General features: G+C 38.8%; 1 protein-coding gene and 1 long non-coding RNA gene across 5 annotated transcripts in view; one reads left to right on the top strand and one right to left on the bottom strand.

The window, feature by feature from the left end:
• LOC111414703 (agrin-like) overlaps positions 1-10558 on the bottom strand; it is a 136278-nt gene extending 125720 nt beyond the window's left edge. For all 4 annotated transcript variants that reach the window (XM_071198782.1, XM_071198780.1, XM_023046177.2 and 1 more), the window contains exon 1: positions 10114-10558. In XM_071198782.1, the coding sequence (XP_071054883.1) occupies positions 10114-10558 (445 nt within the window). The remainder of the gene's footprint in view (positions 1-10113) is intronic.
• Positions 9107-14766, top strand: LOC111415059 (uncharacterized). Its single transcript, XR_002706339.2, has 3 exons — positions 9107-9306; positions 9369-14338; positions 14444-14766. It is a non-coding gene; the product is annotated as an uncharacterized lncRNA (long non-coding RNA).
• Positions 14767-14927: the final 161 nt, after the last annotated feature.

Consider the following 14927-nt stretch of genomic DNA (forward strand, 5'->3'; position numbering starts at 1 on the left):
TTTTAATCAGATCACGGTATTCTTTATAATGTCTGCCGGGGGCAAGGATAATAAATCGAGATGTTTTCCCTGTCGCTCCAATGGTTTTCGGGGCGAAGGAGTTATACATAAATTTCGGATCCGGCGCAGCATTTATTGTTTTTCAAAATGCATTTGACGCGAAGATTTGGGTACATTACCGCCTTTTTGTTCGTTCCGTGGGCCGAGGATGATATTAAATGTATGGTTGCCAACAACCCCTGATAAATCACCTTTTTGGCCTTTTTTGTCGGCCACATTAATGGGTGATTTTTTTTAAATTGCATCCGTCTTGTGTCCGAGCAATTTATTTCTGCGGCCATCGTAATATTTGGTCGGTAATGAATTGTTTGCCGCGATGACAGGGGGAATGTTGTTGTTCGCAATTGAATTATTGGGCTTACCTTTACGTTTCGCTTCTCAGCTTACTACCACCGCCGTCGTAAAGCACTATTAAAGAAGAAACAACGTCAACAAGTGGGTTAAGTGTTTTACGGATGTCTTTCTAGTTTGTTGTGGTATTGATTGTGATATAGGATTTCATGATTTAAAGGAATAGATTATTGATGAAACATGGTTTGGGAATGAAGAGGTAAAATATGAATCAACGCCTCGAAACGTCCGAAATCATCCATTATACATCGTAACAAATAGATAGTAAAACAAAAGAAAAGGCGTCCGCATTGTTTGTGTATTTGGTCATCAATAATTAATGACTAAATGGTAAACAGTAAATGTAATAACCGATTCGATTCAGTTACTTCGTATGAATTAACACATTGTATTTGAAATGAACGCCTCATACAGGTGGTCCGGCAAATACGCTTAAAATGCGTTTCATTAAAACGGCCCGTTTCGTATTATATTTGATGTCGCGTACAAACTTTTTCAATATTGGAAACAAAGCAAATGAGCGGCTAAACTCGATGGAAATCTTACCTTTTATAATAAAAACAAGTTTTGAAATACGACGTTGAATCCTTGTTCCTTCGCAGGATATTGAGAACATTCTACAAGGCAGCGATTTATTTTATGGCCATCTCGTGTTCTGCTTTGTCTAATTCATTTACTCGTACGTTTAGCTATTATTTCCTTTTGGCTTATCTTCTTTTATATCTAGCTAATATCGGTGCAGAATGTTTTTAAGTAAAATGAGGTTTGTAATGTTGTTGTCGAGGCGATCATACGACGGCTGGTTCTTTTTAATTAGTTCTGCAAATTTAAAAACGCCCACGCGAAAAAAGGTGAGGCTCGAGGCGCCGAAAAAGGAGAACAATGGTAACGAGTGGAGGGGAATGACGTCCAGAACCGAAATTACACCTAAACATTTTATCAACAGGTGAGGGAGAGGACAGAGATTAATAGATTTGGCCGTTCGGTTTAAAGGGGGTCATTATGCGAACGATTATATCGAGCTGGATATAAAACTAGTAGTAGGAGGTTTAGGGGGCAGATAAAGTTTACGTTATGTAGAAAAAATGATACAAAAAAAGAGCGAAAAATCACCTGCGAGAGCTTACGAATTTATTATCCCGGCCCAATAAAACGTCTGGTTTATGGGGACAAAAACGGGAGTAGTAGCGTTCGCGAGGTTATAAAACGGAATGAGCCCGACCCGCGCTGATATCGATAAATTTACTTTATAAAATAAATGTCCAAAGTTTGAAGTGATGTCGCGATTTTATTATAACAATTCTTAATAACAACCCAAAAGCTTAATATCAATTTTGTGCCAGACCAAAAAACACTTCAATTTTTAAAACTTAATTTTTGTTGTTGCATTAATGCTAAAATTTCCAATAAACGTTCATAAACATAGAAAAAATCCTTTATTCACAGTGAGTTAATCTAAACGAAAATGTGAACTTTTCATCTCTAAAACCAGTTTAGTAATTTTGAACGAATTGCATTTTTAATGCCAAAAAAAACATAAAAACATAAACATCGAAAATGTTATCTGTTAGAATTTAGATAATCCGACCCAACTCAATTCAATTTCACCTAATAATTATACCTTCTATATATTTTATGGATATACATCATAGCAGATATCTTGATTATTGTTCAAAATGAATCTCAATTATTTATTATATCACGAACATAACTTGGAGCGGTCAAAATTATTTCTTCCATAAAGTTTTTAATGGTATTACTCCGGATTCGGAGCGCGAAACCAAGTCTATGATCCCTGATTGAAGTTTATGGAAGAAATTATCTCGCACTAAGTATTGTTCGAAGTGATATTGTACATACTTCGAACAATACTTAATAAGGGCGACATCTTCGAAGTCTGCCGAGATTACTTCTTATATCATCAACAATACTTAGTGAGACCGACGTCCTCGAAGTCGGTCGAGATTACTTCTTATATCATGAATAATACTTAGTGCGGTGTATCATATTGTTCATGATATAAGAAGTAATCTCGGCCGACTTCGAAGACGTCGGCCGCACTAAGTATTGTTCGAAGTGATATTGTACATACTTCGCACAATACTTAGTGCGGCCGACGTCTTCGAAGTCGGCCGAGATTACTTCTTATTTATATCACAAACAATACTTAGTGCGGCCGACGTCTTCGAAGTCGGCCGAGATTACTGCTTATATCATGAATAATACTTAGTGCGGTGTATCATATTGTTCATGATATAAGAAGTAATCTCGGCCGACTTCGAAGACGTCGGCCGCACTAAGTATTGTTCGAAGTGATATTGTACATACTTCGCACAATACTTAGTGAGGACGACATCTTCGAAGTCGGCCGAGAATACTTCTTATTTATATCACAAACAATACTTAGTGCGGCCGACGTCTTCGAAGTCGGCCGAGATTACTGCTTATATCATGAACAATACTTAGTGCGGTGTATCATATTGTTCATGATATAAGAAGTACTCTCGGCCGACTTCGAAGACGTCGGCCGCACTAAGTATTGTTCGCAGTGATATTGTACATACTTCGCACAATACTTAGTGAGGACGACATCTTCGATGTCTGCCAAGATTACTTCTTATATCATGAACAATACTTAGTGAGACCGACATTCTCGAAGTCGGTCGAGATTACTTCTTATATCATGAACAATACTTAGTGCGGCCGACGTCTTCGAAGTCGGCCGAGATTACTGCTTATATCATGAATAATACTTAGTGCGGTGTATCATATTGTTCATGATATAAGAAGTACTCTCGGCCGACTTCGAAGACGTCGGCCGCACTAAGTATTGTTCGAAGTGATATTGTACATACTTCGCACAATACTTAGTGAGGCCGACATCTTCGAAGTCGGCCGAGAATACTTCTTATTTATATCACAAACAATACTTAGTGCGGCCGACGTCTTCGAAGTCGGCCGAGATTACTGCTTATATCATGAATAATACTTAGTGCGGTGTATCATATTGTTCATGATATAAGAAGTAATCTCGGCCGACTTCGAAGACGTCGGCCGCACTAAGTATTGTTCGCAGTGATATTGTACATACTTCGCACAATACTTAGTGAGGACGACATCTTCGATGTCTGCCAAGATTACTTCTTATATCATGAACAATACTTAGTGAGACCGACATTCTCGAAGTCGGTCGAGATTACTTCTTATATCATGAACAATACTTAGTGCGGCCGACGTCTTCGAAGTCGGCCGAGATTACTGCTTATATCATGAATAATACTTAGTGCGGTGTATCATATTGTTCATGATATAAGAAGTAATCTCGGCCGACTTCGAAGACGTCGGCCGCACTAAGTATTGTTCGCAGTGATATTGTACATACTTCGCACAATACTTAGTGAGGACGACATCTTCGATGTCTGCCAAGATTACTTCTTATATCATGAACAATACTTAGTGAGACCGACATTCTCGAAGTCGGTCGAGATTACTTCTTATATCATGAACAATACTTAGTGCGGCCGACGTCTTCGAAGTCGGCCGAGATTACTGCTTATATCATGAATAATACTTAGTGCGGTGTATCATATTGTTCATGATATAAGAAGTAATCTCGGCCGACTTCGAAGACGTCGGCCGCACTAAGTATTGTTCGCAGTGATATTGTACATACTTCGCACAATACTTAGTGAGGACGACATCTTCGATGTCTGCCAAGATTACTTCTTATATCATGAACAATACTTAGTGAGACCGACATTCTCGAAGTCGGCCGAGATTAGGGTAGCCTTGGTTCCACGCTCTGAATCCCGAATGATACCATTAACAACTTGTAAAACTACGAATTCATCAAATTTTGACATTTTTCACGATATTTATGCATCTGATAGCAAAAATGACAGAAAGCAACATCATTACCATCATTAAAGACACTAACAATCATTTTAGTTGTGTTTGAAACAATGTATAAAGATATAGTAGATAAGCTTGTTGAGATAATGAAGTAAGAAATTGATTTTTTATGATTGAATTGAATTCAATTGATATGATAAGTTGGTTGTATTGAATATAGACATAAATCCATAGGAATTACAAGGAATGTTGTGAAGTAGTTTTATATGTATTGACGTGTAAGCCGGTTTCAATTGAGTTCTATTCAAATTTGACGAAGAAAGTTGTTGTAAGGTGGGTATAGAAATGAATTCGTCGAATAGAAAATCGAGTGAGGCAAAGAAAGCTCGCGTCGCGCCGCGTCGAGGTGGGATTTGAGAAGGAAGGATACATTTTAGAGTCGGTTAATTGAAGGTTGGTTGGGAAAAGAGAAACTGCACTCCCACAAAAGACAATCGCCGAAACGGTCTTTCCGTTTTCGCGTTATGCAACGTGGCGTCGTCGGAGTGCACAGTAACAACCATCTGTCGCCCGCACAGCATTTAATCATTGATATTAATGAATAAAACTTCTGCCGAGGACAAGTCCGTCCGAAACCGAGAATAATGGGTAGTATTTTTGCGCGGCGATATTAAGAAATATTAAGAAGAGCAAGTTTTCAGACGAGTTATCTTACTGAAAATTTGAGGTGGCACTAAATTGTTAATATTCAAAACTATAGATGATAAGATAGAGCCGTTATTGATGAAATAGGAATAACGTCACAACGTCCAGTCCGACGGGCGTCAGGGACGCCTACGCTGTAGAAATCATGTGTAGGTTGATTATCTTACCAGCAGTTCTTCGTTACACCTACCAGAGAGTTCAGCCGTTTAAAATCTTAGATGTGGAACGTGGAATTCGCTCAGACGCGGTCTTTTCGGATCGGTCGTCGTCTGAACTGTACCTTCTCCTGAGACTTCTCCCTTTCGACGCGACGAAAAAGATTTATATTAATGCATTGTTGCAGTTCGCAAGCCTACACGACGTTCACACCAACGTGCGCTGAAACAAATGAAGAAATGCCTGGCCATATGGTCGAATTTGACCGGGTCTCCTCCGGCCAAATGGCGCGTTATTCCGTTTAAAAACCGTAAATTTCCCGCGTAAATACCGAATTGCCTTGATCTAGAGTTATTTGACAACCAGAAATAAACAAGGAATGCACGTAGGCAGCCGCGACTCGTGTAAACACTAATCTAGTCTTTTTACCGCACCCCGACACCGTGCATAACGTGAAATATATATTATAATAAACAATCACGAAATTATTGCGCTTCTCTTTGGTCCCACAGATTGCCCGCCATTGTTCAGCCTTTCCTATTGTGGAACCGAGATTATCTACACCTTTGTGGGAACGCTCAATTGCATAATGAAATATGAAATACATTTCCCCTTGGGGTAGCTTTTCAAAAAAATACGCAGAGAGGACTGTGGGAATTCGCGTCACGCGCTTTTAATGGATTTAAATTCATTATGACCTGCTGGACGTCATCCTTCATGCATTTCAACGATTTCAAATATTGTCGTTCATACAGTTACTTTTTATTTTATCTATTTATTTATTTATGTATTCTTTTTACATAATTCAAGATATATTTATTCACAAAAAAAACGATACGATATGCCAATTTATTTTTCTCAAACGAATCCGCAAAAGTTTTACTGTTACATAGAATAAGTGCTTTAAAAACATGTTATGTTCAACATAATGATGCATGAAAACCCTACATGCGACGTATTGTATTCGAATACAAAGGGGTCGAACGAAACGATTTTTATTTCACGTTCGAGCCATGGAACGGTAACAAAAAAGTGAGGGTAATATTTAAATTAATTACAACCAGGTGGACATTGTTCGTCCAGTGTTCGCCGAATTAGCAAGATGACGGTGTTCGCGGCATGAAAAAGAGAAGGTTAAATATGACAGAAAACAGACAAAACATGCATCCACTAATTTTGCTTTGCAGGTGGCTTTATTAAATATTTTCGCTGTAAACTCTAGTAGGCCCAGGTCGTTACATAACTACAAGAGTTTCAGAGAATACAACTGGGTAAATTATAAAGCAATTATGTTGTTTTTAATTTCATTTGTGGTCTTTGTAATGATAAAATGTGACTTTCTGTCGCACTTGGTAATGCAAAGATTACCATTAATAAATTTATTTTCATTAATTATCGGTTGGTATTGATCAGGTAGCTAAGATTGTGATTATTAATAATCCAGTATCGACAAATTCGAACGGTAATTAAAGAGCGGGAATATTGTTGAAGGGCTACTTGAAAAATTCGCCTTAATAAGCGTTGTAATTACCCACAAACGATTAATTATCAATTAAAGAAGGGTAATAAATAATGCTACTGCGCCCAGGTAGCTTGAACGAGGTGGCGCCAGTCGGTGTGTCTTGATGGTGAATGCTAAACACCGGAGAATAGCATTAACCTCCTCGAACAGCTGCTGTTAAAATCGTGTAAGGATTTAAATTATTATAAAACAGGAACCATTCTCAACAAGAAAAAAAGAAAGGGGTAATAAAAACGGAGTAAAACGTAGACACACGCGAATCCCCCTTATTTATTGTTAGCACTCTTTGCCGGGCACGTTCTACTGCCGCCATTAGTTCGACGACAAAATGTTGCAGTTTTGCGAGGTATCGACACGGCGAATTGTCGCAAACACCGCATGCTATACACACGCCGTCATTTATTACAGATACGGTACGTGCTTATTGTTAAAATTGATATTAATGGCCATACTGGTAAAATCGCTCCCGTGGAATACTAATGGATACCCACCCAGTTGAGAGCAACTTCAAATGGACAACTTATTCCGTGCTTACAATACACAAAACTTACATTTTCCCGAAATGAACAGTTCCCATCCTATCAAATAAGGTAAATATCTACTTTTTAAATCAACGAGCTTCTATAAATATAATAAACCTTCTATAATATATCATCTAGTTTGATACCATATTAGGTCGCTTGCGGCCGAGGCGCTACATTGATACAATAATATCATCTATACTGTATTTTTTAATTCGGAGGAGTGTTTTCAAATTGAAACGTCAAAAAGAAGGGTTGCTATACAATACAGGGTCATTTAAGCAAAAATTGCACTAGGAAAATTCACTACCACTGTCACTAGAACTAACACAAGACTTACAACTAGAATCATTCGGGTTTAGCCGTCTTGAGAGACGTGCGGCTAAACCCGAATGATTCTAGTTGTAAGTCTTGTGTTAGTTCTAGTGATGGTGCTAGTGTAAAGCTAGAACTAACACTACACCAAAAACTAAACTCGATACCATATTATTAAGCCGAGATTGCTTGCGGCCGAGACGCTACATTGATACCACAATATATATAGTATTACATTTCCTATGATTAAGTAATTAATCATGGTAGGAAAATAGTATGAAAAAGTGAAGAAGAATAATAATAATATAATAATATATCATCTAGTTTGATACCATATTATTAAGCATAGGTCGCTTGCGGCCGAGGCGCTACATTGATACAATAATATCATCTATACTGTATTTTTTAATTCGGAAGAGTGTTTTCAAATTGAAACGTCAAAAAGAAGGGTTGCTATACAATACAGGGTCAGTTTTAAGCAAAAATTCACTACCACTGTCACTAGAACTAACACAAGACCTAGAACTAGAATCATTCGGGTTTAGCCGTCTTGAGAGACGTGCGGCTAAACCCGAATGATTCTAGTTGTAAGTCTTGTGTTAGTTCTAGTGATGGTGCTAGTGTAAAGCTAGAACTAACACTACACTAAAAACTAAACTCGATACCATATTATTAAGCCGAGGTTGCTTGCGGCCGAGACGCTACATTGATACCACAATATATATAGTATTACATTTCCTATGATTAAGTAATTAATCATGGTAGGAAAATAGTATGAAAAAGTGAAGAAGAATCTTGACAATACATAATTAAGTATAAGAAAGCCGGAAATGCAAACGACTCGTTTAAGGAAATAAGGTCGATTATTGCGGTTTTTAATTGAATGAGGTTGCGTTGAAAAGACGCGTGCGTTTTAAAAGCAGGTTTAGCGAGTAAGTTAATGAATTCTAATAGTGACACATCAATGGAGTTAAAACCTAAACGGAGCCAGGTAGAAAATTTTTGCATAATCGGAACACCTTCACACATTCTTTATGAAAGGTGACATAACCATAAGTCATTTCAACGTAAGTTGTGTAAAAATAATGTATTATTGTAACGTAGGCGCATTGGCGATATTGTTCTTGGGCAAATGTCAGTGGGGCGGAGAAATAAGTCGTCTCCTACGCTTCTAATTTTTGTCATCGATGGTATCGGCTATCCTCGGTGGGTCTAAAAACGACTATACCTAAAAATACGATTTCCTCGCGCTCGTAACATTGTCTTCGTCTATATCAAGGAACGGTTACTACGGGAAGGTGATAGGCCTTTTGTTTTTTTGGACGTTTGTAAACTGCTTCCTACGCCTCCGTGTGCTAGCTCTCTAATGAACGCGGCACCGCTTCTATTTAAAGAAATTAAAAATAATAACGGTGCTCCGGAATAATGGCATAATAGGTGTGATGAAACTAGATTGATACCTACTTAGCTACAGCAGATTTATAACTGTCTCACCGAATCGTAAATCATTTGGAAAAATACGTCGTCGTTCTACGCAAATAAAAACCGATTATTAACGCCGTCCCGATAATAAACTAAAACAATGCTCAACCTCGTTGTTTCACCACTCGTTAGCAACTCCAATAACAACTCCAATATACAAGTTAATAATCATGTTTAAATTTCATTGTGCAACACGGTGAAAGTGGTTAATATTAAAATAAATAGTATTAAAATTAACGTATAATTATTATTGACGAATAAAAGACACGATACATGGAGAAAGTTGTATATAGGCGGGACTACCCACCAAATACATAATCGCCATTTTAAAAATATGATGAAGTAATTAAATTTTGAACGATTTAACAGTGAATAATTTTGCTAATCTGTTTCTAAATTTACAGCCGAGTTACGGGCGGATATTTGGTTTGTGAGGCAGATGTCAGCACGCCTTTGTAAATAAAGGAAATATAAAATCGCGGATTATTTGGTTTGCGCCTTTATTTACTGTCCTTAACGACGTTCAGTGTATCGGCGAGGAGGTCCTTGGCCACATTATACTGTTTATGGGCCCCCGTTAACGTTTTAATCAAACCGAAATTAAAAAAAGGGACGTTTTTACAACCGAAACCGTAAAACGGCGCGAAAGAAACATTGTAGTGGCGCGTTAGGTTTAAAAAAAATGAGTAGGAATTGCCGACGGTTTATCGCTTTATGTTAAGTAAATTATCAGTGGAAGAGAATGTTCGGGGCAGTTTTGGTTAAACGATATTGCATATTGAATACGGCCGCGCACCGCACGGGGCACTAAAAAGGACCGCTGGTATAAGTTTAAAATTTATGACTTTTTGTACATATATGTAGCTTTACGGCCATTTTACCGCGCATATGACCCCTTCCATATGACGGGCGACGCGCGGACACCATAGTTACAATTAGTCCTTACTCATGTATATTTTTTTGCGCCGACCCACTTCAAACATCATAAATATCTACTCTCGCAGCGATATATTTATTTATGGGACATATTAATTCGTTACGAATAAACAACGATTGATATTCGACGAGAAAATAATAAACTAAAACCGTTTATTATTTTTTTTTTTTTGAAATTTTGATTTAAATCAAAATTTTGTGTATTGTACTAACCTTTGCTAGCCGCATTAATTCGTTCCAAATTGTTCAAGGTGATGGAGACGGGGCTCAAGGCAAGCATCACCGTGGTGTTCCCGGTTTGGTGTCCTATGAAGATAGCCGTGTACCTCACCTTGATGATTTGTCGACAGAGAACACCTTCACCATCGTGTAACTTCTTGGTAACACGTAATTCGCGAACACCCTTTAGATCCCCGGGGTCCTTAAAGAACCTCTTCACAAGAACGTCGAATGTTATATTATCGTCATTGTCCTGCAGGACATTCCCTGCCACTCTACCTGAAAACACAAGCTTCGAGGTCCGAACAACCTCCGAGAGCTTAACAGTATCCCTGATGATGTCCTCATCGTACTTACAAAACGGAACGTATTTAACAGCGAGTGTCGACACTGAAAAGAGGGTCGCGAGGAGTACCGCGAGATGCCACAAGGGTAGCATCCTTACCACGTGGTATTGTTTTCTTCGAGCACGCTCGGACTAAAGACGCCGCATGACTGAGCACACCTCACACTCCGTGGACCACTTCACCCATCGACTAGCCTAACACTACTAGCATCACTCCGTATTACTATATCACAGCCTTCTTAGGATTATCCACCACTACTTGTACCACAACTAGATGCTCTGCCTACTCATTCAAATTAGGTATCTTACGGAAACCGACTTAAATTCGTCGGTGGTGGGGAGGAGTTATTATTATTATTACACGAAATGAAAGCAAAATGTGTTCGATCGGAAATATTTTATTTATTTTGCCTTTTCAGATACATTTTTAACACCACGTTGTTAATTACTTTTAAAAATTTACATGTGTTTTATAACTTTTTTACTACGCCGTGTTATTTATGTTCAAAAAAAAAATTAAAAATTTATTAGTGATAGATGAGAAGGAACTATAAAAGTTTTCCAGTAGTTTACGAGTTAGTTCCAGTTGCATCAAGACCCGGTGGCCATCCGAGGAATAAGTAGACCAGCGATTAAAGTTGGGTGTTTATTTTTCGAAAAATCGAATTAAAACTTCGCAGATGTCACGCATCGGCGCCGGCGAACTCATCAAGAGTTTCATCCCGACATCAGACAATCCAAACTTCCGGCTCGTTTTGTACGGAAACAATCCGGAACCTTAGAAACTGTTTGGATAATAATTATAGTTAAAGATTTTCTAATTCAATAACTGTTTTAATAACGTTTACTATGCATTTAGTTTATTAGTGTTGATTCGAGGATGTTGGTCAAGAACAATCTGCAACCGGAGAACGTCTGGTTGTTGTTTTGATAATTAGTTAAGAATCCGGAGCGGTAATTAATCGCCGGCGGGTGCGATTCTCGGTTTCTTGTTTAGTTCTCCGCTAAGTTGGAAACCCTGCGTCATCTGCATAAGACGCCGGACAGTTCTACCTTAATTGAAACTACGAATCTTGTGATGACACGATTCGTCACGCACTAATTTCAATCCATAATCTTAATACCAATTTTATGAGAATACAGTATATTAAAAATCAACACGTTTGATGGTGAAGTGTGCAAACCAATATTTGTTGTGGTCGTTGGGGGATGCAATTTTTATGAAATAAATTCCGTGGGCACTTATTGCAGCAGTCGGAGAGAAGATGTATGTTCCGGTGCGAACTCAACAAACGTCGCTCCTATTTTTCCTTAGGAGGAACTTGTTAAACAAAAGGGAACCCATAGAGCGCGGTTTAAACGTTGATTTATAGGCAAACCGGGTCCGCCGCCTCGCAGTTGCACCGATCTGTAGAAATCTCTTTGATCGATTGCGAACCGCCGCCCCAACTTCCTCTCTTACATTTAAAACTTCCGCGACGCCGTGAATTATAACCCTGGTAAAAGAAGGGAATTAAATTGTTATTCCGCGCCAATGAGACCGAGTAAGTAATGGGACCTGTAACATCTACTGATAGATTTACATATGATAATGGCCTTATTGTTGAGCGGCCGGCTCCTCGAGTAGTCGAGCCACTGGGAGATAAATTACACGTCGGCCCGTTTAGGTTATAATTTACAAATCGGAAAATATTCGCCCAGCCCCGTTTGTTGTCTTTCCGATGATGTGTATATACGTTCAACTCCGAAATCACAACGCGTTTTTCCACCTGTTTCTATATCCGCCGCAGACGTTTCCCAATAACAGAATAACAACATTTCTGACTCTGGACCAAAATAGCCGTGCATCTTTGGAGGAAAACGATGCCTATCTTAGGTGTACCCGATTGACAGCCCACATGCGGTTCTAATAGACACCATAAATATTAATGGCTATTTGCAAAAGGCCCAACTGTTGGGGCTATTAATACCTTCGGCAAACAAGCCGTTAAATATCTTGGATTTACCACTCGATGTAAGAACTACTTATCTCCAACGAGGAAAGATGGTTTCCACCACTTTATAGTAATTTGGCACTACATGTTCGTGAGAAAAACAAATAGAAATTTCTCTTGCCTTAAAAAAAAAATGAACCATCGCTAACGAAAGAATCAATAGACGCAGTTTTACCAAATAACTATACTTATAAAATATTGTTCTTTTTTTTTAATCAAAAAACGTTATGCATTCGTTAAATTGTTTACTCATTTATTGCCTTTGCAAATATTTCTCATATTTCACCCAAACAAACTAAAAACATTAACCCGTATTATTTACAATAAAATAAATTCATCTTGCAAAACATTTCTGCTCCCAAATCGAAACTTGTTCATAGTCGGGTGAACACAAGGCAAACCGCCCACAAGCGACACTAAGAGAAACCATAAATATTAATACATATTTGCAAAAGGATCGAACAGTTGGCGCTATTAACGGCGGCGGCGGCAAAACGTGAGACTTACGGTTCTTCAATTAGCAAGGGCTCTTAAGTCTGAGCTAGCGTTAAAAACCGTTCTGTACACCTACGATCGTTCAGATTGAAAGCGCCGATTGTTTCCCCGTTAATTACAATTTGGTACCATTGATTGATTCATAAAAGTAAAGATTTATTTTCAAGATTTATAATAATTTTATTCAAAATAAAAGAAATACATATATATAATGCTAATATATAGTGCTAGTGTAAAACTAGAACTAACACTAGACCGAGAACTAGAAACTTTCGGGTTTAGCCGCACGTCTCTTAAGACGGCTAAACCCGAATGATTCTAGTTGTAGGTCTTGTGTTAGTTCTAGTGATAGTGCTAGTGCAAAACTAGAACTAACCCAAGATCTAGAAGAGATGTGCGGCTTCGCAACCTCAATTTGATTTTAATGCATGACGATAATCCTGAAGATGATTATATGATCGAAACACAGAAACTCAATGCTCACCTTGCTTTACGAATATAAAGAATTTTTTTTATTGAAAAATAAAGTTGATAATATCGATAATAATTGGGTTGTCATTGAAAGTTTTGGAAGATGCCGAGACGTGAATCATGAAGGGTCCGCAATAAAGTGTAGGATTTGGACAGGCTTCCGTACGTTAAGGAATGCAAGGAGGTATGGCGAGGATCCAAACGAGTACGGTGGAAGGTGATGCGGACACGCAATAAAAAGGACACGATGGACTATGTGAAGTGGTAGAAGGTGACCGGTAGTGGTTTGTCGTGGCGCATCTGGAGTGGAATTAAACAACGAAAATATAAAATATCGTTCTATTATGGCATACTACTTTCCACGGCCTACCCACGCGACAAATCATTAAGCGGCCGGAGAAACCATGTCGAGCGTTAGCCGACGTGTGTAGTCGAGCTCTCTGGCCCCCCTCGTCCTTCGTCTGTCAAGTATCACCGCGGTCGCCCCTGGAGCCCACATCGTGCGTCTTTAACCACCCGAAGGTCCCACAGGATGGACTCTTTCGCAACCCCCATGTTCACGACGTACCCAAACACATATTACACCCTGGACGCAGTTATCGAACCCGGGACGATGCTGGGGGCTCTCTTTCGCACATGTGCGCACTTCGAACCGAGCAGACGAAGAACAACGTGAGTGAGATGGACGCACACGCGTAGGAGTCCCCAGCGCATATTTTATTACTTATTGGCAGTGCGCGAGTCTACCAGACCGCGACTTAGACCACGTAATCTGCGACTTAAATATCGGCCCGAACGACGATTTCTGGAACGCCTCCCGGAAAACAATTACGTTGTTGTTTGTCATCTGACCGTGATTCGAAATAAGAAAAATCCAACCGATATTAGAAAACGCATTGTACTAATTGAAAAAGTAAGTCACGGCGGCGCGCCCGTAAGAGTAATTGCCGTCGTATCGATAAGAAAGGTGTCTTGCCGTCGGTATTTATTAGTGACCGATCGGAATTTATTTGTTTAGCAGGTATAAAATGAGCGATTGGATCTGGGCAACGGCCAGAGCGGTTGGCTCAGCTGTTATCACCTGTTAGGCTCGGCATGGCGCCAGCAGCCCACGCATCTACCTCTTTCTCGGACCCCCTTCGCTCCTCACCGGTCTTTTAATATTTTAAAATTGGCAGTTATTTACTGAATTGCTCTTACACCGTAGAATTCCATTGGGGGTTTCGTCTGTTCAACGCTATCTTGTTTTTAACTTTAAATTATCTTTGTACAAACTTTTTCCTTTATTTTTCAAACAAACTTTATGGAATGATGTATAAAATATAGATACGTTTACACATTTGGGACTTGACTTCTTATTTTATATATCCTTATTTTATATATTTTCTTTACTGAAAGTTGAAGTAATCAAAAATTTTTATATAGTAATATATGGGAAATGTGGGTAAATATGATTTGCTGGAACATAACTTGTTGACTTTGCATTATTTACCCGGGATAGA

Source organism: Onthophagus taurus, chromosome 8 (assembly GCF_036711975.1).
Source record: "Onthophagus taurus isolate NC chromosome 8, IU_Otau_3.0, whole genome shotgun sequence".
Classification (NCBI taxonomy): Eukaryota; Metazoa; Arthropoda; class Insecta; order Coleoptera; family Scarabaeidae; genus Onthophagus; species Onthophagus taurus.